The sequence below is a fragment of the Solanum pennellii genome, chromosome 6 (genome assembly GCF_001406875.1).
Source record: "Solanum pennellii chromosome 6, SPENNV200".
NCBI lineage: Eukaryota > Viridiplantae > Streptophyta > Magnoliopsida > Solanales > Solanaceae > Solanum > Solanum pennellii.
In genome coordinates this window covers 57,545,196-57,570,931 of record NC_028642.1, presented here as the reverse complement: position 1 = coordinate 57,570,931, position 25,736 = coordinate 57,545,196, and the positions used below count along the sequence as shown (strand labels likewise).

Below are 25,736 nucleotides of genomic sequence, written 5' to 3'. Positions count from 1 at the left end.
TTTTTCCCTGAATAGATTAGACCAGGGTCATATCAAAGTAATGAGAAGAAACTAAAGAAAGAAATAATTGGAATTCACTATTTCTTTTATCACTTAGTACACCCTTTTTGTATTAATTTTTGAGATTTAAACTAGTTACGTAGATGTTATAGTTAAAAAGTTGGGGAAAAAAATAAACTTACTGAAAATAATAAGACAAACAAATTAAAACAGAGAACCAATAGTAACCTGGATAAAAAAGAAACAAATTGAAGTGTCATAGACAACTTTTTGTAGGTTTATAATCTCATATTAATCAATCGAGTATCGATGAATTGGAAAGGGGTCAAAATCCCTTCAAAATTACTTGAAATGAACAAAAATATCCTACGTATCGTTCTAAAATTAATCTTTCTATCAATACTATGATTCAAAAATACATTTATAATTAATAATTTTGAATAGGTATACCTCAAGCGAACTCTTATTTATTTTTAAAATATTTTGTATCACTGAAAAGTCTTGCATGTACGAAAAGTAAGGTGGGATATTTTGAATATGTATATACTTTTGGACAAAATTTTCCCCTAAATCTTTTAGTCAAAAGCCTACGATATATAGGTTATAGAACTATATAAGTTGGAACTAGAACTTGAAATAACTAAACATCAAAATAAAAAAATAGATCGTTGATTAACCCCATCCTATTTGTCTATATCCTACGCCAGCCAACATCTTCAATTTGCAGATCATATCAGTTCTAACACATAATTAACTCTATTCTTTTCCGATTATCATATCACTTATAACAAATAATTAAAAGCCATGTGTCAAATTAACTAGATGTTTATTAACATGTACTTATTTCTTTTTTTTATTGGAGGGTCAGTTTGACAAAGGAAAAATCATAGAAAATTTAACACTACAACATACAAAGTTTTTTATCTGATCTAAGTAAGTGAAAAGTTTAAACAACATACATACTTCCATAGTGATTTTGTCCAAAAGAGTATAGTAAATACAAATTATTGAAAAGGTATCCAATATTGAATCATCTATATATATGTTTATTAAGTTGCATGTGAGAGAGAATTATTTTCCATGTCTTGTCACCAAACACAAGATACCAAACAAAGATAACAAAATAATATAAAACGTAGCAAACATGTTTGATTTATTTTAGAACATGGGAGGGAATTGTTTCTCCGGTCCAAGGAATGTCATGTTTGTCGTCTTTATTTGAAAATACACACATTAATTTTACATTTTAACTTATTCTATATGCTCTTACTGTAAAAATAATTTTTACACTACTAATAACTATACATAATAAACAAAACTAGTTATTTATACTCCTACATGTTAAGTAAGTATATTGATAATGTAAAAAATATTTATAATTACTATAGCTGTAAACATAATTTCATTACTTTGAAAGCACAAATTATTTTTTTACACTATTAGTTCATTTAGAAAACAACAACAATAAAACATTGTAAAATGATATACGCTAAGAAAATCATATTGTCAATCTACTAGATATATATATTGATAGTGTAAATGATATTCTGTACAGTCACTCAGTATACGCAAGTTAAATAAAATTTAATAATTGTATGGTTTGGGTGAGTGTATAGCTAGGTCAAGTCATTTTCGTAATATACTTTTGGCTTTCCCAAGAGAATTTGGGTTAAGTAAAAGATCCAAAGAGTATGAGATTAGGTGAGGTTTGTTTGGGTGTCCCTCTCTTGAAGAATTCACAAGGAATTTTATATATATGAAAAAATTTAATAAATAAATTCATGCATGTATTCCAAAATAGTAAACTCCGATAGCTTAATTCCAAAAGTGGTTGGGTAAACTATAAACTATGGTCCCCTAAGCTTATTTTTCATCATTTTATTTAAAGAAAAAAGATAGAGATACCTTTGGTTATATAGATATGTGCAAAACCTGCAACTAAAATTTCAGATTGCATGTGCACCTACTGTTTATTAAAAATACTCGTGACATTACTATCGAATATTTAGTATATGTGTACATTTGGTTCATATTAAAGTTGATGCTGGCAGTACTATAGGTAAATAAAAACTGAAATATTGGCTTTTCCCTAAAAAAAATATTACTGCTTTCCTCTGTCCTATTATAAGGAAATTTTCAAAAATAACAAATATTAGGCACTTTATAGTTATAATTTGCTTAATTACTAATAATAGCAAAATGTTAGGAGAGGAGAGAGCCGAGCAAGATCTGGAAAAGAGAGGAGAGAGTATTTATTTTTGCAGATTTTGGAGAAAAAAATACAAATAAAAAATTGATGTGTATCAAATTGAGTACATATTAAGAAGCGAGAAGAGCGAGATTGAGAAAGTGATAAGAGACGATTGTATTTTGTATTATGTATTATTTTATATCAATTGTATTCGAAATACAAAGAATTGTATTTTGTATTTAATTTTGCTTTGTATTCTTTATTTATTTTGTATCAATTGTAGTCGAAATACACTGAATACAACTGTATTCATCTTCTTTTGATTGGATACAAATACGCGGATGAATATATACATATGAATACATATACAAAATATAATTTTTTTAAATACTATTGAAATATAATACAAAACTCCCACCTATATTTGATTTAATACAACTGATACACAATACATTAAATGGATTTCTTCTTATTTGTAAGAGAGAAAAACGGAGAAAGAGAGGGGGGTTAAGGGAGAGAGGAGAAGAATTTTCTATAAAAATAACATAATTGCACTTTTTTATGATATTTTAAAATTATAGTTATTTTCTATTAAAAAAAAATTATTAATTTTGCCTAAGTTCCATAACTATTGATTTTTACTCTCCTTTGCATAAGTTTTAGTGATTATCACCTCATGGACTAACGAATTTGTAAAGTTAACTTAGAGCCAAAAAAAAATTAAATGTATATACCAATCTTACACGTGCATTGCCCTTTTGATATAAAGAAAAAGATACGTACGTGTGTAAAAGAATTCAAATAAGATCTAGGTGAACAGAACATAGAGAAGTGTAATTGCCATATATAGGAAGAAATACAGCCGTGGATGATCTCATAATCTAAAAATAAATTATGGTACCATCAAAAAATTTCTTCCATTCTAAAATATTTGTGATTTCACTTTCCAAAAATTAATTTGATTTATCATCAAAGCTAAATAAAATTTCAATTAAATCAAAACATGGAGGAGGAAGTACATAACTTAAACTCATTAGTTAACTACAATCACTTAGTGATAATAACAGTGCTTATTTAGTAGATTGGCAGACATTATTAGATGCACTAAAATTATGAGAACTATCCAAATAAAATCTCAATTCTTAAACAATCTTATTAATTTGCAAACTATAGTTCATAAACAAGACATCAAAATATCATAAGATTGGTATTGATTAATAACATGTCTCCTATTCCTTTTATAAATAGATGTACACAATTACAAAGTTTCAATAAACATCGCTAGCTATACTATAATATAATCCTTTCACATAGTATACACAATCTCTTTACATCAAGAATGAATCTTTAAAACTCAAAACCATTACATAAAAATTATAATTGTGATTTTAAATTGCATGTCCAAACGTCTGATTAGATATACTCGTAGAAGATAGATGCAAAGGGTAAAAAAGAGTAGTAGGAAGTTGGAAAAAATGAAGATGTGGATGGTCCATGAGCATTTGGCAGTAAGTGTTGTTGTATAGGACAACAATAAAATTAAAAGAGCAGAAAGGGGGGACCCTAAAACCGAAAGAGCAAGAGTTTCTGCCTTTCTGGTGAGGTGACTCAGTCAGATGATAGAATTATTTTATTTATTTATCTATCTATCTTTTTTTAATTTCAACAACGATAACTCTTTATAATTATTAGCTCAACATCACCATCCGTCACTATTCTGTTTGTTAAAGAGAAAAAGGTCTACTTGTACTACTATATACTATATACTATATACTGCCTCGCAATGCAGGCAGAGACCAGAGGCAGAGGTAAAATTATAATTTAGATTTTTTAAAAAAATTAAAAAGAATTGTTTTAGTATTTATAATAAAAAGTTTGTTAATTATTAACTCAAACTCAATAGCAAAAAATAATTATAAGTTTGATGACAAATTTATAAATTTTTAATTTTGATTTAGCAAAAGTAAAGGGACGACCAATATCTGAAAAAACGGGTCTTGCGTTGTAGTTGGATATATAGTGTCCAATTAGCTAATGGACATGGCAAGAGACACAAGACACCTCTTGTCCGTCTACATCGGATCCTATCTCTTTTTATAAAATCTAATAAATAAATTGTAATTTATATTCGTTCGATCTTAATTTATATGATGAAATTTATAATATGAAGGTGAAAACGTCTACCTGTCCATTTGAAATGAGATATAAAACATTTTAAGTTTTCAAAACAAAATTGATGTTCTTTAAAAGTACTATTTATTAATTAATATAATTAATATATAGTTCAATAATATTAAAAAAGATTTTGAGAAAATACATGCAAGTGAAAAATTGCTTAACTCTCCAAATAATAGTAGTAATTCTTTCACCTAAAAATGATATATAGGAATATACTTAATTGTTGTGAATATATAATTATTATGTCTAACTCAATCTCAAAATTTAGATTTTAAATATCATATAAAAACCTACAATACATTCCCTTGACTAATATTAACAATGTAATAGCTCAATTGATTGACAACCAATCATACTTCTAATTAATTGATGAATATTTGATTTCGGCCATCTTATAATTATGTCACTTATTTTTCCTTCCCCTTCCCTGATAAGAAGACAAAGAAAAACCAATAGTAACAAATGGCTTCTCAGAGAAAATTGGTTCACTTAAAATTAACAAAAGAGTGATCCTTATGTATCATTTAATTACTTGTTTTGTTCTTTTCACGCTTATTAAAAAAATATTTTAAAAATTATAATTTACTAAATGACCTCTATTTAGTAAAAGTAGATTGATTTATGCCCTCTTAAATACTTGCATTCTTATTAATATTAAGGGGTCTCTCAGTGTACTGTTTGACAAGCATAGAACATAATCATAGATAGTCATAAATAAAAATTTAGTATTGCTTTGGTTAGTACTAATTGTGGGATAAATTATATTATAATTAGTATATGATAAGTTATTTCTAATTTGAGGGTGGACTACTAGTATTGAAATTAGTTATAATTTGATAAAACAATAAAAATGACAAAAATCCTCCCCTAAGCTAAGGCCCCTCAAATTCCTTTTTCCAAATAAATAAGTTAAGTAGCAAAGAAGTTCTTTCTCTAAAAGAATTTTCATTAAAAAATTATAATAAAAATCTGAAAATATTTTGTAAACAAATGATTTCTTCTTAAAATTATATAACAAATAAGAAATAATACTAATTGAAATCCTCCGTACATGATTAATCACAAAATAATTAACTTAAAAAAATTGTCCAATCCAAAACAACCCCTACAAATATAATATATAATTAAAAGTAATCATCAATTTTTCCTTAAATTCTTAAAATAACAATTATTCTAGTATGATATTTTTGAGATAAAGTAATTTTTTTTAACCCCTTCCTAAAAACTTGCACCTTCTTACTCTCGTAATGATTTAAATTTATAATTTTTAATCTATTTCATATATTAAACAATTAATTTTATTTTATATCATATATTTTTATATATATATATATAATAATCAACTAATATGATACGTGTTAGTAATGTCAATTTAGGATGAAGTGAGTAAAAGTAAGTAGGGAAAATTATGGGGCCATAGTGTACCCACCTAATTCTCCCACTCAATACAACATAATATGTTCCAGCTACGACTTCACGGGACGACACCGTACAAAGGGAGCATATGCATTATTCTCTTTATCTTCCCTTTTATTTTTGGATTTTTCCAATCCTTTTTTCTCTTTCCCAGTAATCAATTAAGGGTCCAAAATCCAATAATGGCATAATCATTTTTACCAGTTATCAATGGCTGTAAAGGCAACTCCCTTTTTTGATCCTCTTCTTTTTTACTTTCCTTCATTATTTACGTTGTTGTATATTGTCACCAACTACCAGCGTCACTATGAAAACGCCATAAAAAAGGAACATAAATATAAAGTGGAATCGTTGAATTTCAGTTGAAAATAAATTCAAACATCTGCACGTAAAAACTACTGTTGCCACAATTTTCACACTCCTATTCCCTTCACTCACCCGTGTCCAACATTCTATATAAATGTCACTAAAGATTTTAACGACTTTGAATATAATAACGTTAACTTAAATATCACTAAAGGTCTTTTAACTATTGTGGTACTTTTAACTTTTCACTTGACATATTTAACATTAAAAATTTAAAAAATATTTAAGTAATTTTAGTTAAGACAATTAAATTAAAAAAATTTTATTCACTTTCTTAAATTTAAAGTCAAATTAAAATCAGACGAACAAATAGTTTTTTTTTACCAGGGGTGGGGGAGAGAAGTGGTCCACTTGAGTCTATGTCTAACCGACTATAGGGAGAAAAGCCGTGTGAGATAAGGAATAAAATAGAGAGAGAAAATTATTGTATGGTAGTAGTTTTTTAGCTGCTAAACATTGAAGCAGAAAACCTCTGTAAGAAGATGAAGAAGAAATAGTCTGTGGATGGAATCTTGTAGTTGTAACCATTGTTTTTGTCTAGTTTCCTGGGAAATAAAACCTTATACTGTGTTAACTTGGGATTTAGCTGTTTTCAGCAAAATCTTTGGTTTCTTCTGAAAGCTGAGCTGTTCTCTTTTTGTTTTTTTGGTACCTTATTCTCACTTATACTCATCATCTACCTTCTTCTCCAACTCTTCACACTCCAAATCTCACCTCTCAAAAATGATGTCTGATGACGGACTTTCTTCATTAGCTTTCATTCAAGATCCAAACTCAAACCCTACTAATAATAATCCAAACCCTAACTCAAATCCATCTGCTAAACGAAAAAGAAATCTCCCCGGAAAGCCAGGTAAGCTAGCAATTTTTACTATATATATATCAACAAAATTATAAGTTTTTTTTTTTGGTCATAATTGGTTTGTTTGTTGTTGGTGGTGGTGATGTTTATTAACAGATCCAGATGCAGAAGTGATAGCACTATCACCAAAGTCACTGATGGCGACGAATCGATTCATATGTGAAATCTGCAACAAGGGTTTTCAGAGGGACCAGAATTTACAGCTCCACAGAAGAGGTCACAACTTGCCATGGAAGCTAAAGCAAAGGAACAAAAATGAAGTGATCAAGAAGAAAGTTTATATTTGTCCTGAAAAGACGTGTATACACCATGATCCATCGCGAGCTCTGGGAGATTTAACAGGTATTAAAAAACACTTCTCGAGAAAACATGGCGAGAAGAAGTGGAAGTGTGAGAAATGTTCCAAGAAATATGCTGTTCAATCTGATTGGAAAGCTCATACTAAGATTTGTGGCACAAGGGAATATAAATGTGACTGTGGAACTCTATTCTCCAGGTACCAATTTAATGAACCATAAATTATTTTCATTTATTGCTTTAGAGAATATATATAAATGGACTATCCTAAGTTTAGTCAATTGAGGAAATAAATGTGAAATTTAATGCAACTAACTTGAAAAAAAAAATTGAACAGAAAGGACAGCTTTATAACACATCGAGCATTTTGTGATGCGTTAGCAGAAGAAAGTGCAAGATTTACATCAGTTCCAAGTACAGCAAATCTGAATTTCAGAAATGAAATTTTGCTGAATGGGGGATTTGGCAATACTAATCTTCAGCAAAGTACTGGAAATCCCCAATTTGGTTCTAATTTGTTTAGGCCTGAATTTATGGGACTTGGATTGGACCCTGCAATTAGTCATCATCATCAACCACAGCTCAATAATGTGGATGGACAAAAACCAAGGATACCACTTTGGTTGGACAATAATATGAATCCGAATCCAGGTAATGATTTCTTAGTAGCATCGTCAAGCTCTACAACTAGCAATTTGCCTCATCATGAATTGGTCCAAATCGCCGCACATAACAATAATCAACAATGGTTCATTAATGGTACTGGTGTTGGTGATGATTCTGGAATTGGCTCATCCTCGTCTCAACTTCCTTCACGAGTATTGCTAAAGGAGGAAGAAGAGAACAAAAGAAATATGTCGGAGACAATAAGTTCAATGTACTACAACAATCATCACAACGAAACAACAGCACCAGCTACTCATATGTCGGCTACTGCACTTTTACAAAAAGCAGCCCAAATGGGATCAACGAGGAGCAATTCAGCCCTCTTTGGAACTGGATTCGGGCTAATGGGCTCTTCTTTTTCTAAAAGCAATGGACAAGGACAATTTGCTACTCATGATCAGAATTTTAACGGTTTAATGATGAACTCTCCGAATAATAATAGCAATCAAGGAAATAGGCTGTTGTTCGGGGATATGAATTCCAGTTCATTAGAAGGTAATGCAAGTGGAAAGAACTCAGATCCTTTCAATTTGATGCCGCGTAACAACAAAGGAAAACAAGTTAATCTGAGTGGAAATGAAGCAATTGAAGGAGGTTTAACAAGAGATTTTCTCGGGGTAGGAGGGAACGAAAGTAGGCCTTTTCTATCGAAAAATGAGCTAGCCAAGTTCGGTAACATATCTGGTTCAGCCATGGGATTAAGCGATTATAGTGAAACTCATTGACTGAATCTGTTGTTTTTCACGCGTAATATATACACAAAAAAGTTATGTGTGCTTCTAACAAAAGCACACACATTCTGAATGTGGATTACTCAAAAGGTCCAAACTTGTGGGGAGAGATATTGTTCAAGGATTTTCACTATAGTGGAATGATACAATGTTCAGAGTGTGGAGAAAAAAAAAAGTTGGAAGAAGGCCAAAAGCTTCAATGTTGATGAGAGAAGAGAGAGAAAGGCAGCAGCAATTTTGAGAGATCTTGTGAATTGTCAGAGAAAAAAAGAGGGTGGGGACCACTGAATGTTGGAAGAGATTTGTTAAAAGGGACTTGACAATCACAAGTCAGCCTTTTTTTTTTCCTCCATGGTGTTTACTTACTGCTTGTAAAAATATTTCTGCCTTTTTACAAATTTATTTTCCTTTGAATGTTCAATTGCTTACTGCATACCTGTGAACTCTCTAGGCTCACTGCCATATTCAGAATTTTCAATTATTTTTGTTTTTAGTTTCACTTCTAGTACCTCTTTTTGTTTCTTATAATTGTTCTCCTCATCATGTTGTTCATGCCTGATCAAACACTGCCAAAAGAAAATTGACTTTAGTCAGTTTAGTTGTTGATCTGTTGTTAAATTGCTTGTAGCTAATGTGATATTTTTGATAATCGATCTCTAAATAAGATGAAGGGTTGATGTTGTTGTTTAGTTACAAAATTTTCGGTTGCTAATTCCTAAAGGTGGCCATCATAATTGGATTTTGGAGTAGTTATTAGTTTTTCTCCTTGATTCTACTCTTCTAGTTTTGGAAAAGAACTGTTTGATGTATCATTTTGTACGCATGTTGTTGTATCTGTAAAGAATCATGGAATAATGATACGTTTTAAGAAAGTTCCAAGAAATCAAGTTTTTTTAACTTGTATAAAAGTCTATCGAAAATAATTTTTCTATCTTTCGAATGGAGATAAGTATATGTACATTCTACCTTTCTCAATTCCGAATAAAGACTACACAAGGTATGTCGTTGTTACATTATTATATATACTATAAATTTATGTTTTTGCAGGTTAATTATCATTCATATATTTGAAATAAATAGTTATAAGTAATATGTTTTTACATAATCCCCCTCCTAAATGGGCGTCCAAATTGGACCAAAACCCTTTGTCAGACTATGATTCCCTCGAGGTTATGAGCTAAGATACTGATTACTATTCTCTTACTGGGTAATTAATTTTTTTTCTATGTGAATTAGTCATTAGCTCCAAAAAGACTGATTTGGCCAAAATCATTTAGAACTAGTGATCAAGTTAAACATTCTAATCAATCCTTATGTTGTTGTTTTTTCTGGCTCAACTGAGTGTGGGGTATGATGGTTGATGAGAGAAATTTCTTTCATTTTTAATCAGAGCTATCGAATTCGACTTCGGATGATTTGACTTTAAAAAATAAGGGTGAAAATGTGGTCACCTAAGTTAAATGAGGTCTACATAATATATGTTGTGATTTGTAGAGATGTAAATCTATAAAATTTGAAAGTTGTTAACTCGTTTGTCTGTTGCTTTGGCAGCATGCTGGGATATATACACATCAAAATCATTCCAGCTATTTCTCAGTTGAGCCAAAAAAAAACAAGTTTAATTAATTATATTTATCAATAATTTATTTATCCATGTCCCTCTAAACTCCTAAACCCTGGTTTAATTATATGAAATAAATATAATATAATCATAAGGGCAAAATTAATAGTAATAAAAAAAGTAATACTAGAATTTGAAAGGAAAAATTTGATACTTGCCCCCTTCATTATAATCAAACATTTTTTTAATTAATTATGTAGGAGTAATTAACATAAACTAAAGTTATATTGTAATTTGATATTGTTTCTATACACTTGGAGAATCAATATCTTTTTTTTCTTTTAATATCTGAGTACATTTTTTCAAGTAGTCTTAAATAAATGTAGTTGCTAGTTTTTTTAGTGCAAGAATATGTACTTTATTTCAAACTTTTATGAAACTGGCATTCAAATTCGTACCAAAAAATCAATTAATTAATATTCTTGTAAGCGTGATTTTGTTTCTCCTTAACTGAGAACGTGTGTGCATGGAAATTATGCATGGAGATCGATAGTACTAAAGTTTGAAATTAAACAGAATCTGAAGAATGTGTGTGTATGTCACAGTGAGAAACCCTAGCCCCTACCTTATAGCATATAATTATTATGACATTTTCTATTCAACTGCTTCGAACTTTGAAATAATTGTCAAAATATAAATATATTCTGTTGGTTTAATTTAAGGTAGTCAAAGCTAGCTACTTGTATTAGGTAGCCTCGATATATTCACTTTCATTCTCTTGCCTAGGTTAGGTAAATAATGTTTGTATACTTTTTTCGGTAATTTATTTGTCATAATTTGATTTGACGTGAAATTTCAAAAAAGTGAAAAAGATTTTTAAATCATGTATTCAATTAAATATAGGTAAGATATACTCCTTAAAATAACATTGTACTGCATATATTTGCTAAGTTGAAAAGTAGAGAGAAATATGATGACACAAAAAGATTCAAGAAAAGTTATATATGGTTAAACAATTTAGCATTATTCCAGAGCAAATTTGGATTTATATATATTTATCAGATTGGGTGAGTGAAAGAGGAAATGTAACGATCTTATAATTAAATTAACGAATGCAGATGTATCAACGACCAAAGAAAATTTGAACAATTTTTGTAGTAACATTTGTTAAAAATACTTTCATGTAATTTTTTCTGTGCACCTTCTGATTTTTATTAGGAATATCATTCTACAACTATCGAACTATAGTAAGGTGTTGGTAAAAATCATAATGCATATTTTTCATCTTTACTCTCTGAAGCGATTTAAGATTCTGACCTCTATAATTGGGAAGAGTTTGCAAAATTTGTAAATGGGAGTAGAATAATTGGGCTAATGCCCCAAGTGTGGTAGCAAATGCAGCTTCAGACTCCTTAAAACTAGAACAACAATATGATGGGCCATTATAAATATTGGGCTTTGTTTTGTTCTGTGTCACTGCAACTTCTTTAATATTAGTACCTCTTACTTCACTATTAATTGTTGTTAGTCGAAAGTTAGGATCTTAGCTAGAAATTTAAACTTGATTGGCCGTTACGATAATATACTTGTGCAAACTCAAAGTTTGAGAGATCTGATAAGATGTGTATGTCCATTTGTTAGTGTGAGACGCAACATTGGATGTGTTTCTATTTATTAGTGTGAGAGACAACATAGGATGTGTTTCTATTGTGAGTGTGAGACGTCAGATAAAACGTGCGAATCTACTTGTTTAATTTATACAAATTTAATTTGATACTTATGCTTATCTAAAGCTAAAGGATATAGATGTCAGTCAAGACCAAATTAAAAATCATGTTTATGTGTTATGTCTTTGCATTTTGTTGTTGCTTGTTCAAGTAAAGAATATGACAACGTCCTTTTGACTGCGTTGCCGGCCTACAAAAAGGTCACTCTTTTTTTCTTGAAAAATAATTAATATTATATCATAGATATTTTGATTGAATTGATGACAAAATAAAAATTATGAAGTTTCTCAATATTTCAGCACAAGTTTGTTTTTCACCATGCGTTTGAGGTGGCTCAGTAAAAAAATGAGTAGGAAAATTATGTTTTATCACACAAATTGTTCATTATTTCACGGTAGAAAAACCTTTATTTCTTATAATAATGATAAAGTAGAATAATATAATTTTTGAATAAAGTGACGATTGAAAAACATATAAATGTTCACCACTTCAAAATTTGATTCATATGTTACAGTTGAAAATCCAAATTGAGAACACATGAAATGAAAAAGGAGGGAACAATAAAGAAACACAAATTATTCAAATTGAGGGAAATCACATACGATCACAACCGTCGAATCCAAACCTGCAGCCGTAATTTCTTCCAAACAATATGATTCATTACCAATCACAACCGTCAAAAATTCTAACGTCACAACCAAAACGCAAAACAGAAAGCCCCAATCCCCAACGCCGCCACGCTGTTCACGCTATCAGCACCCGATTTATCCGCCGGAGTATCATCGCTCCCGGAGCTCGGACTCAACGCTGCCGGAGACTTCTTCTTCAGATTCGACGTTTCTGTAGTCGCCGGTGCCGGTGCTGTCGCCGGCGACGGAGAAGCAAAGATACTCAATGGCTGAAGCACTTTATCCACCTGATAAACCGCGAGCTCGCCGTCAGTATATATCGTATTACCTACAGTAGCATCTACAATCCCGGTGGACACATTCACTTGATTCCCGGAAGTCGTTATATTTAACGGGAAATCACCGGGACTAGTATCTCCAGCTTGAGTCCTCAATGGATTACTCACAGTTTGAAACTGTGAAACTGAAATAAAACTAGGAAGTACATGAAATTGCACTAACTGAACTTGTTCTTGAGAACTTAGAGAATTGAGAGTTCCCGCTTTTAAGCTCGAAAATGCATTATCAGTAGGTGCAAAAACAGTCATTCCTTGTTTCGAATTATTCAATTGTGTATTGATCTGATCACCGGCTTGAGTAGTTCCTAAGAGTCGGATAAATGTGGTGAATTGACCGGCTTTTTCGAGTATTTTTGTTATATTGGTGGGACCCGATGGAGCGGGAGCAGAGGCAGGATTCTGACCGAGGGTGAAGGTGCAAGAATGGAGGAAAATTGCTAAGAGGGAAAGAGAAAAAACAAGATGACTCATCATATTTGCTATGAGAAATTGAACTTTGAAAGATGATTGGTGCTTGAGAAATTGAGGGGTTTTATGGAGAGGAAAATAGGAAATTTTGTATGGTAGGTGAGAAGTTGGAAATCATAGTAACTGTACAAACCAATTGATAGTAGTGTAGTATCTCTCAATTTGGTAGGAGGTTAAGTTTTTATTTTGTTTGTTGGACTTATGTTTTAATTTATACATCGATAATGTAAAGATAATTTACATTCACCGAACTTCTAATATGTTATAACATGTTAGTTACCATTTTATCAGGTTACAATCACTATTTATCATAGAAAGTTACTTGTAATTATCGTATAAATGACCAAATTGTTCTAATTAGAATCTCTGAGTTACTGTTATTGACCATAATTAGAAACAGATGGGAGTGGAGGAACAATTACAGCTAACATTTTGCTTGGAAATACAGGAAATTTGGAGAGATCTGAAGTTTTGGGTTTTTACAAATATTAAAGTATTTTATGATTGCTTTGCTTATACTCATTAGAAATTTTAATTATGGCTATGATTGGCTTGCCACAAACTTAAAAAGGAAGTTTTGTTTAAATTCAGTGTAGTTTTTGATCATGATAAAAATAATTTTAAAAAAATAAAGTTATTGATCATGATTCATGTGTGCCCATCCTCTTCTATTGGTTACTTATAATTTATCAACCTCTAATTAGGCACTCTTTTGTATTGTATTAATTCACATTGAATTAATATACAGAGAAACTAAAATCGTTCTTTTTTCCATTGAGGTGTCAATTGTCATGCCACGTGACGTCCAACTCATTGGGATTGGATGTCCACCCTGGACAACCATATAGATGATGGTATATTTGAACCATTTAAGTAATGTCCGAAGATTTTTTTTAAGAAAAGTATAACGAAGGGTATAAATCGATTCTTTTCACCCCCTTAGAAGGGAAAATTTGACCTTTTCCCTTCAAGGAATAAGGTGCACCAAACAGACTGCTGGCAAAACTTGCCTTAAAGTATTTTTGATTGTAAAACAATGAATCAAAATCTTGAACAATAACAGGAGTTAGACAAACTTGAGCTATTATGTACAGTAATTTAAGCAACAAAATCTTGAAACAGGGCATGAAAACTCTACAATTCGAGACTTGGCTGTCTCGTGAAGCATCAAAAGAAAACGATGCTTAGTTGATATTCCAAAAAAAAGAAGATAGAAGTTATCCAATGAAGATTATTGCAATGATGATACTAGAAACTTTTAATGTATTGTCATCAGTATTCTTTTTTGAACAGCTAGAAAGTCAGGTTAATCTGAGGTTGCAATCTAATTAGCTTGGCGTTTTAGCACGCTGCACCATATCTCATATTATTGGAGTTCCTTAAACTCGAATGGAATGCAGCTTTTGAGACCTAAACTGGAAAAAAAAAGTTATTTTTATCTATAAAAGGAGCTAGTAATATTCTTACAATCAACTATATCCTAAACATAGTTATGTAAATAATTCCACAGAAAAGCAATCCAAGTGTAGAAGGAAAAACTACTACTATTACTGTCGGTGTATAGAAGTTAAATCTCTTCTCATAATTCATCTCTTGCGTTTCCATTCTCCCTCTTGACGCCTACTTTAGAAGAAGCTGGCCTCTCAATCTTGAAAGGGATAGCTGCATTTTTCTTGATAAACTTATACAATGACACTAGAGTAGGTTCGGTATCAACCAGGATCTGTAGGATCAAATACAAAAATAACTATGCCTCAGTCTCAAATGAATTGGAGATTTGTAGAATCATTAGACATTTGGCATCTTACTTGGTTCACGTAGCATAAACCCAAACAAAATAATCATCACTTACTGGATCAATGCTCTTATTTCCTGCTGGAAAGAATTGGAGACTCGGGAATCCTATAAACTGCAAAGGATCATAAAAAAGAAGAAGGTGATGATCAAGCTACTAAATATTGTCCTCTTCAAATCCAAACTGCGTATTTATTATAAACTACCTTAGCACGAGGGTGCTCGTTTCTTGTTCCTTCCATTTTGGCTATAACAAGAGACTCAACGCCGTGTAAGTGGTGTGCTAGTTTATTGATCATTGGCTCCAGAGCTTGGCACTGCCTACACCAAGGTGCATAGATCTAACAAAAAGAATGATAAAGTTACATACCAAAACTTTGATCCCTCAGTTGATTACAAAAACCAATGGAAGAAAATTCATTTCTTGAACATACCTCAAGAAACACGTCTTTTGATTCATTGAGAATGATTTCATCAAAATTGTTTCCGACCACGATTTTCACATCAGCATCATTCTGTGATAATTACAGATGAAATTGAATCACCACACGTATGATGAGTTAAGTTAGAGGCTAGAAGGAAACTGCAGCTTACTGTCTCAGGAATCGGATCTGATTTATAGAAAGGCTTGAGCTTGTCTTCGAGAAAGTCCTCATTAAAAGCCTGGGGGAATAAGAGACAATAAACAAGTTAGTTTATAGAACTTCCCAGCCAAAATTCTGTGCATCTAACAACCATTTGTGACAATCTACCTTAATCTTCTCGAGTGTAATGTCCCCGTGAAATCTAAATTTCTTGCGATTATCTTCTTCTATGTATCCAATAACCTACAGGAATTAAATCAACAATCAGTAACCAATTCTTCCAAAAGATCTTGCTGTGCCCATTATAATGTTGAATAAGAGTTACCTGTGGAGCATCTCCAGTGACCCCAAAATAATCTGATACCGGTTTTCCAACTTCCTCATCGTTCGTTTTGACAAAAACAAAGTTGAGCTTCATTTGTCAATGTACATACTATCAGTTATTACTAATTTACAGTCCCAAAAGTAAAGGGATCAAAAAAAAAATTGTATCTGTTCATGTTACATAATTTACTTGATAATTGCACGCAAATGAAACAGAGAAAAAAACACTCAAATCTTTAACAGAAACCCTAGAATTCATGATCTCAAGAATTGATTAACCTACTTAAAACCGAAGCCTTAAAACAACAGTACTCCAAGTCGCGATTTCAAGCATTGATCAATCTACTCCAATATCAATCGTTATAAACTAGACATGAGGATTCTTCGTGTAAAAGACTTACATATTAGGTGATAGCGCCGGTGCAGTCTGTAAACCTCTTTTGGAAACCGTTCTAACAGTATTTCCACTCTACCGGACTATATGTAATTATGTCCAAGAGTAATGACAATGTTATTATATTTTTGAGAGTGAATAGAGCTTCATTACCTTTCCCTTGAAAAGTTTTGCAGCATCTTGCAATGTTGGGAACAACTTTTCTGTATCATTTGCTGAGGCGAAAAGTAAAATCTGCATATAACATAGGGGGAAAATCAATACATTAACAAGAAGATACACATTTCAAAACAAAAATCATAATAGTTGTTAAACAAATGATCTAATCTTACATGTTTCTTAATTGGACTTGCGAAAATTAAAGGGGCGGTTTCTTTAGTAAAAGTTGTCACTAAAGGCAGCTTGCTGGCAGAAACAAAGTTAGCTATTGAAGATTTTTTGAATTTACCATCTGAATTGCAAAATGAAAAAGATAATAAGAATGTCTCGCAGTTGAGATTCAATTCAATTCCAGTATCAAAAAAAAAAAGAGATGAAAGGAGCAGCTAACCATAATGCACCACTTTCTCTGGCTCCTTTTTAAGCATGACCAAAGCAGGGCGTTTAGCATTTTCTTCTATGTTGAATAGCTTAGCCACGTTAGGATCTGTCGTCTGGTAAAAGTTAACATCATTTTCTAGTTTTGAAACAGCTGCAAGTTGTTTAGTCACGGAACCCTGTAAAATGTTTGGACATTAGTAAACTTATGAGGAATCAAATCATAAGAGGTCTATTATCAACAGTGTCAAGTTGCAGATAGACAATTGACAGCTATACACAACAAAAAGAAGATATCGATGTTATATTTAGAGAAATGAAAACACAATTGCTTTCACTAGAAAAGAAAAATGATAAGCAAGTAGCAGTCAACAACATACCACCAAGGAGTCGAGATATGCTAGAACAACTTTGTCCTCGGAGGTTAGTACACGCTCTGCATCCTCAGTTGTTGTTATATTGTAAACGCCGGATCCTATCTTCTTCTTTATCCAAGAGACAATCGCATTTCTACAGGAAAAGCTCCTCATCAATTTCACATCCAACCACAACTCAGATTGATCTAAGAGCTAGAGTTATAACTTTGATTGATTATGAGAAGCAAGATCATATTAATTGATTGCCAATACCAGCAACATTATAGTGATACCAAGCTTATAATCAGCTAACATACATGTAGCAATTCAAAACTTTGACTTTTTATACTAATTAAACAATGGTATATATACCGATACCTATGCTTGTGAAAGGTAGCATGTTATTGTTAATTAGTACATCTCAAATTGGCTTACACACATTCTTATCAAATAAATATAAATGTATACACATATGTGTGTGTATGTAAAATGTGTGTATATATAAAGCAGACATATTGCTGAACAAGATGACGTTAGTGTAGGATAGAGAGTTGAAGCAATGGATTCATCTGATTACAATACTTTCAATAAAAGCATAAAGTTGTGTAAAAGTAATTAGAATAAATAATATGTCTGAACCCATAAAATATAAATCATGGATTCGCCTCTGGACGACATACTTGGTTCTTCGGCCTTTGTAAAGTTCCGGATCACTATTAACGAAGAAAAAAATCGTAGGAAAGCTTCGGACATCGTAGCTATCAGCCGCCTCAACCTCCTTAGCAGCATTGATCTTCGCCAGCACTACATTCTCTGTTTTCAGCTCTGTTGCAGCATCCGCGTATTCCGGAGCCAGAGCCTTACAATATCCGTTCCAGGGAGTGTAGAATTCCACCATCACATACTTATTATCCTCCAAAAAATCATTGATGTTACTATCAGTCAATGCTACAACGTCCTCATCATCAATATTGATATCCTCTGCCTCTTGTGCGCGATCAAATGGCGGCGAAGAAACCTCGGGAGGATCATCATGATTCGGGGTGTCTGGTTCGTTTGAATCCTCGTAGTCCTCGAGGAAGCTTAGGAATTCATCGTTGTCGTCAGAGGATGCTGGAGTTTTGGCGTGTGATGGAGTGAGGAAGAGAAGAGAGGAGAAACAGAGAAAGATGATCAATCGACTCGGCATTTTTTTGTTACACTTTTTAGCAACAAGGCAAGTGACTTATTTTGGTAACAAAGATCCGATAAAAAGACATTTATTACAACACGTGTTTGAACCAATTACATTGAGAAAAAAAGTATAAATATAATGTATGCTTTCAATTTTATACGTTGTCAAGGTAAAAAAAAAAAGTAAGGACAAATAGTCAATTTCTTTGAATACGTCCTTAGGTTACACTTGTGGAATTAAAGAGATATGTTTTTGTGGTTATATTTTAGAAAAAATATCCTCTTACGATTTATTACTTGATTCAAATTAACTTTTATTATTTCAAAGATATCCATTGATTAACCTAATTAAATGATTGATAAATCAAATATGTCCTTAAAGTATGTAAATGTTTAATGACGGCTCAAGCTAATAAATGGCAAGTTAATTAGTGAAAAATAAGTTGAAGGCTTAAATTATAATTATTTTTTTATTTATGAGATTTAAGTTTTTTTTTTTTTTAATAAAAGATATTTTTATGATATTAAACTAGATATATATATATATTAAAATATTTTTTAATCTTGTTGTCTTAAATATATCATGTGAAAGTTTAATTTTAAAATTGTTTCATAATAAAAAAAAATTCCAAATCTTTAGTTTAAATTTTATTTTTCAAAAAAATTAAAATAATTTTATTACAACTAAAAGGAGTAGGCCCTTCGATTTTGAAGGCATAAAGCATATGCCTCATTTTTAAAGGCTAACATGCTTGATACTCTCAAATCCCAAATAATATGAACTCGAAGGAAAATTAATTAAAACCGGACATTAATGTTAAATGAGCAGAAGCACCAGTGACATGGTGGCGAAACTTTTGTCTCGATCCATAAGTACCATATGCATAATTTAAATATATTACGACGAATTATGATAGGTATTAGTTTCGGCCGAGTTGCGTTTACGTGTGATAAGAATCCCAATTCCTAAAAGTATAGCAAACACGAGATCGATAGGAATTTCAGTCATCCCACCATCTTCGTGTGGAAAAATGTGTATGCTTCTGGTGAGAACTAAGAAGGGAACACGAGTTCTATCTTGAGAATTAATAATGCATGGTAAGAAAAGAACAAGAAGAAAGAAGCTATTGGTAATGTCATTTTGTTTCTTAATTTTATTTTATTATTCTTTTTAAGGTTAGAGAATATGAGGAAGTTTGGATTTTTGAGTTCAACGTTATAAGCTGATTTTTAATGATGAATTGATGGTTGCTTGAACTTGCATGTATAGTGGAAAAGTAGGGAGCAAAATCCATATATCTATATAAAGATTACTACTGTGAAAATGATGTCCATCGTAAAGTATTATTCCTCTCCTATTTTTTTTATTTACAAGGTACTGAAATAATATGGAAAGTTATAAGGAAAATAATTTTTTTATCCTCTTTTATGAGAGTAAAAGATAGTGATAAGAGTGAAGATAGTAATAAATTGAAGAAAAAGTGACGTTTTAACTTGTTTTTAAAAGGAAAGAAATGACTAAAACGTTACTTTTTCTTTAGTCTTTTCTCATCTTTCTATTTTCTTTTATTTAACATTGGAAATATGAAAATAATTATTAAAATATATAAATTAAACTTGATATATAAAACTACTAATTAAAAAGTAAATAAGATTATAATTTTTAAATTTTTTTAAATTTTTTTTATCCAAGTACATACTAACAAAAAAAGAACAAGAGGGAGAAAAAAACTCATTATAATATTTAGTCAAAGAGATACTTTTGGCATATTTTATAGATCAAAAGAAAAAAATATTAAGATAATAATAAAAATTTCATGAATAATAATAAATTATGATAATATGGAAGAAAAAAATATTAAGGTAATAACAGAAATTTCATGAATAATATGGAAGAGAGATGAATAATATAGTTTCTTTAGAAAAGTTTTAAAATAGAAGATAGAAAGAGGAATTTAAGAAAAAGTTAAATAGTAATAGTAATTTGAGGAGAGAGATAAATAAGGTACATTTCATTTTGTTCAAAAGTTTAAACTGATTTTATAGATCAAAACAAAAAATGAAAATAAGAAAATTAGTGTTAATAATAATAATAAATCATGATAATAAGGATATGTTTAAGGAGGAGAGATAACAAGATTTTCCTTTTAAAAAACTATTAAAAAGGTAAAAAATAAAATTAAAAAAAAAATAAATCGTAGTAATGATGAAAAGAGAGATAAATAACATAAATATATTTATTATAATATAATAATATAAAGGTGAATATAATAACTAAGTTAAAAAATATTTGTACTATTTCCATTTTACAAAGAATAATTTAGTTTGACTTTACACAAAATTGAAGAAAATAAAGAAAACTTTTAATCATGTGGTCCTAAATTAAAATTATATCAAATATACAAAGTTGTCCTTCAATCTTGTGGCCTTAAATATGTCACGTGGAAAGTTACAAAAAAATAAAAAGTTCATTTTTTTTAAACAGGCTAAAAAGAAAATGAGATCATTTTTTTTAGAAGGAGAGAGTATTAAATAAGACATTGTAACTCTTTTGAGTTTACGATAATAAGGAGGAGAGATAATAAGATTTTCATTTAAAAAATATAAAAATAAAAGGAAAAAAAGAATTTAAGAAGAAAATAATAAATAGTAGTAATGATAAGGAAATGAAAGACAATAATTTGTAGTGAGAAGAGAAATAAATAAGATAAATATATTTGTATAACTTACCTAAATCACATTGTGTAAAAAGTAAATTATATTTTATCCCTATTTTTTTTCTAATTACAATAATCTCTTAAAAATTTCTACCTTCCAGATATATAAGCCACCATCCAGATACATTGATTCACCATTCGAATATATTATTTTTAATAAAAGAAAGAATCTTTTAGTTAATCTAAAAAGGGAATAAAATCTGAAAATTAATTACCTATAAATTACGCTTACGTTTCTTCTTGCTCTCAATCATACAAAAGTAAATCCTATCAGAGTGAAAAAATTCAAAGTTTCAAATTGCTCCCCCCATCAACGAAGAAACCTTTCATATTTGATTAAAAAAACTATGTCGAAATTTTGGATAAGCGAGGTGAGCTATCAAGGATACAAAAGTGATGGAATTGTTGTTAGACAAACAATTTCCTTTTGAATCTTTAACTTCATCGAAGATCCTTTCAATTTTGATTTAAGATTGTCAAAAAAATTGAGATTCAATATTTCTTTGTTCTCCAGTTCATCGAAAATCCTTCAATTTATATTCAAAATTGTTGAAAATTTTGAGATTCGAAATTATTCTCCTAGTTTTACCGAAGATCCTTTCAATTTTGATTCAAAAATAAGTCATGAATACCTTTTCTACTTGGCATTTTATTATTTATGTATCTTGTTTAAATAGATAAATATTGTATTTATAATAGATACATTAAATAAATAATTATTTCCCATAAGATTTAATATCGATAAATTACCGTGTGAAAATTGCTATGTAATTGATACATTTAGTATAAATTCGAATTTACGTATCATATCTAGAAAATTAGTGCATGATACATTACTATTTATGTATCTCGTTTAAATTGATAAATATTGTATTTATACTAGATACATTAAGTAAGTAAATTGTTGCTCATAAGATGATAGATTTGAGATTGATACATTACCGTGTGGTAGTTGCTATATAATTGATACATTTATTATAAAACTGAATTTACGTATCATATCTAAAAAGTTAATACATGATACATTACTATTTATGTGTCTCGTTTTAATTGATAAGTATTGTATTGTTACGGAATACATTAAACATATAATTGTTGCACATAATTAAGTTATTTGATTTGAGATCGATACATTTAATATAAATTAGTACATATATATCATGCCTGTATAATTTGACGTGGCTATGTATCATATAAAAAAAATTATGAATATAAGAAACAATTGATATAGTTAAAAAAAAAACAGTACTACACATACGTAACAAACATATGTTACATACCCATTTATATAAATGACCTTTTTTATGATTCATTTTTGTCCTAATTTTCTCCATATTTAGTTTGTCATGTCCATGTATGATTGGTTTATTTTGTGTGTAAAAATTACTCCAATATCCGATCACAGGATTTTTCAAATAAAGAACTGGAAAGAAAAAATAAATAAAAAACTATCTCTTGATTAATTAACTTTAAATCATTAATAGGAGAGAAAAAATATATAAAATTCAAAATAAAAAATTTATAAGGTAACTGGTGATATAGTGGAGTGATTATATGAATTAAAAATGGAGGAAAATAATTGAGTTGAAAGATTGAATGTTACGTATCTAAAAAGAAGAGAATTTGAGAAAAAAGAAGAATTTTTGTAAAATTTTAAAATGATAGATATTAATATAAAATAAGGCAAGAAAAATTGTAGTTAGATAATTTTTTCAATATATTTACCATAATATAATAATATAAAGGTGAGTATCAGCACTATCTTTTTGATAAAAATATTAAGTTAGGCACCGTATTACAACACTTTTTTAATTTCTTAACATAAAATTGAAATAAAAAGATATTTAAAAACTCAAGAAAAAGAGAACCATGATTCTTAGTCAAAGAGAATTTTTTTCATTGTTTTATATATATTAAATAGGTCAAGAGAGAAAAATTAAGAAAAAAGAGAAATTTTGAGAATAATAATAATAAATTAATAGTTATAATAATAAGAAGGAGAGATAAATAAGATTTTATTTAGAAAACTTTAGAAATGGAAGTTGAAATTAATTTTTAAAAAAAATTATAGTAACAATGAGAAGAAGTAAAAAAACAATAGGTTGCAGTAATATCACAAAAAAGGAAAATAAAATATTTGAGATCTATCTTTTATTCAACTTTATAAATCAAATGAAAAAAAGTTATTAAGGAAAAAGAAGTTTTTGTAAATAAGAATAATTAATTATGGTAACAAGGAGGAGAGATAAATAAAAAAGTATTTTAAAAAATTATAAAAATAGAAGGTAGAAAATGTAATAAATTATACTTTGATAATGATTAGGAGAGATGAAAAATAAGATATTTTAAATAGGGAAAATAGTTCAAAATATATCTAATTTTGATTTAGATTGTTATAAAATTTAAACTTTAGACAACTATTTGAATTTGAAAGCTAGAAATGACCCTTACAATATTCTTTTATATTAGAATGGAAGACAATATTTATCTTAAATATTTAATAAAAAAAATTCATCGCTCGAAGGGCAAACAATTTCACTAGTGATACATAAATTGTCGATGACAATATCTTTAGTAAAGGAACTTCTCATTAAACTGTCATTTTTGAAAAGTTTAAATTGTAATAGAGATGATACAAGTAAAAACGTCTAAATCTTTTACTAATTCGAACCCTATTATTTGATCAAATATCTCGTATAAAACTTGTTTGATATGTGATACGACTTCCACATAAAAATAATGCACAACCATCACTCCCTAAACCACATAGATTGTGTTGTGTGGTTCATACAGAGAAAGAAGATGACAAGTAGACATAATTTATTTTCCTAAAAAATGTAAATGTTTGATTAGACTATATATAAACTTTTAATTGACCTTGCCTTGGAGTTATTTTGACTTTTAATCTTTATCTTTTCCTACTAGTGAAAGTCAGATGACATTATTATGGAAAGCACATTCAACATCTACTCAACAATTTTAGCACATATATAGGGATAAATAAAATGAGGAAAGTATCTAAAGCATTATCCCAAAAATTAAAATAAAAAGAATATAGGTATATATTCCTAGAATAGTGACAACCTTGAAATGGTATAACAATTAATGTCTCAAAAATATGATGATATAAAATCATCGTTACAATTCAAAGCAATAACCTTCATCATACATTAACATTTCGAAACCTCAAATGGATTCATTCAAGTTTCTATTTGTCACTCTCTTAATCATGTTTCTTCTTGTTCCCTCTCAAGCCACAGGTAGTTTATCTTCTTGTTTTTCTCTATTAAAAAAAGTTATTCTTTTATTTTTTATGATCTTTTAAGTTTAAAAAATCTTAATAACTCAGATGTTTTGATTAATCTCTCTATTTTGTAAAGGTTCGATTTTCTATTTTATAATTCACCATACATTTTGAAGGGGGAAATGATCTTTTGAGTTTTTACTTAAATTTGATTTTGTTTATTTATTTACATTTTTTTTTCTTTTTTTTAGGTGATATTGAAATCAATTATGATACTTCTTCGGATTGTGTTTTCACAAGCAATTGCAAGACCAGGTTGGATTGTGCTGGCCCGTGTAGAAAACTTGGTATTTTGGTTGGGTTGTGCGTTCCGGATCCACACCCGGGTGGCAAACTTGTTTGTTGCTGTTTTAATGGTAAAAATTAGCGATTGATAAAATTTTAAATTAAAGAAATTTTTATTATGTTAATGTTGCTTCATTTTATCCTAAACTGTTCTGATTCCTTTTACTAGTTTTTTTTTTTCTTATACTGTGGTTTTTAAATATGAGCAATATTGTGAAAAATTTTTGTTTTAAAAAAATTATATTTAATTAAATATCATTACATAAATTAAAATGAAGGGAGTAATTACAAAAGCAGGGTTTAAAGTAAGTGGATTAAGAAAGGTTCTTTGATCTAATCAAACATTATATTGCAAAAGCAAAAAAAAAAAAACTAAAATAGAAACAAAGTATTTAAGTTTGTTTGTATTAAAAAAAAATTAAGTGAGTGGTTACAGCAATGAACCGTCCAGTACTAAGCTAAGCAAAATTCGTTATTATTGTATAATTATCCACTTGTATGCCTCGTTTACTTTTTTTTTTTTTTTTCCATTAGCTTCCAAACGCACAGTAGTTACATATATTATTATACATAACTCATTCAATAAAAAAAATTACTTTGTCAACTAATTTGTTGATGATTGAACAGTTACTCGTATAGTACCAAAAAAAAATCCTTGATGGAGTTTTCCGAGTTAATAAATTTTGAATTCAAACAATCAGGAGCCGATTTACTGCAAAAAAATTATACTACTGTATATATTAAAGATAACATTTTGTTTTTTCTTATACTAATAAGGTGAATAGCTATTGATAAACATTAGAAAAATCAGCTAATTTATTAGCAGGCATAGTATCAT

The 25,736-nt window shown here is 29.6% G+C and overlaps 3 protein-coding genes and 1 long non-coding RNA gene across 4 annotated transcripts; 2 read left to right on the top strand and 2 right to left on the bottom strand.

The window, feature by feature from the left end:
• Window positions 1–6,539: 6,539 nt before the first annotated feature.
• LOC107023529 (zinc finger protein BALDIBIS-like) lies at window positions 6,540–9,206 on the top strand. Its single transcript, XM_015224244.2, has 3 exons — window positions 6,540–7,004; window positions 7,110–7,509; window positions 7,648–9,206. The coding sequence occupies exons 1-3, from the start codon at window positions 6,875–6,877 to the stop codon at window positions 8,699–8,701; spliced, it is 1,584 nt and encodes a 527-aa protein (XP_015079730.1). The 5' UTR covers window positions 6,540–6,874; the 3' UTR covers window positions 8,702–9,206.
• A 3,232-nt stretch (window positions 9,207–12,438) lies between these two features.
• LOC107021511 (fasciclin-like arabinogalactan protein 11) lies at window positions 12,439–13,544 on the bottom strand. Its single transcript, XM_015222190.2, has one exon. The coding sequence runs from the start codon at window positions 13,434–13,436 to the stop codon at window positions 12,687–12,689; it is 750 nt and encodes a 249-aa protein (XP_015077676.1). The 5' UTR covers window positions 13,437–13,544; the 3' UTR covers window positions 12,439–12,686.
• Window positions 13,545–14,676: 1,132 nt separating this feature from the next.
• On the bottom strand, window positions 14,677–18,752 carry LOC107022492 (protein disulfide isomerase-like 1-4). Its single transcript, XM_015223093.2, has 12 exons — window positions 18,100–18,752; window positions 17,444–17,573; window positions 17,077–17,242; window positions 16,859–16,977; window positions 16,680–16,760; window positions 16,134–16,220; window positions 15,977–16,051; window positions 15,819–15,887; window positions 15,659–15,739; window positions 15,431–15,565; window positions 15,283–15,339; window positions 14,677–15,153 (listed from the first exon to the last, which is right to left on the bottom strand). The coding sequence occupies exons 1-12, from the start codon at window positions 18,606–18,608 to the stop codon at window positions 15,010–15,012; spliced, it is 1,653 nt and encodes a 550-aa protein (XP_015078579.1). The 5' UTR covers window positions 18,609–18,752; the 3' UTR covers window positions 14,677–15,009.
• A 5,617-nt stretch (window positions 18,753–24,369) lies between these two features.
• Window positions 24,370–25,045, top strand: LOC107022923. The gene is made up of 2 exons (XR_001457158.2): window positions 24,370–24,569; window positions 24,805–25,045. It is a non-coding gene; the product is annotated as an uncharacterized LOC107022923 (long non-coding RNA).
• The last annotated feature ends 691 nt before the right edge of the window (window positions 25,046–25,736 follow it).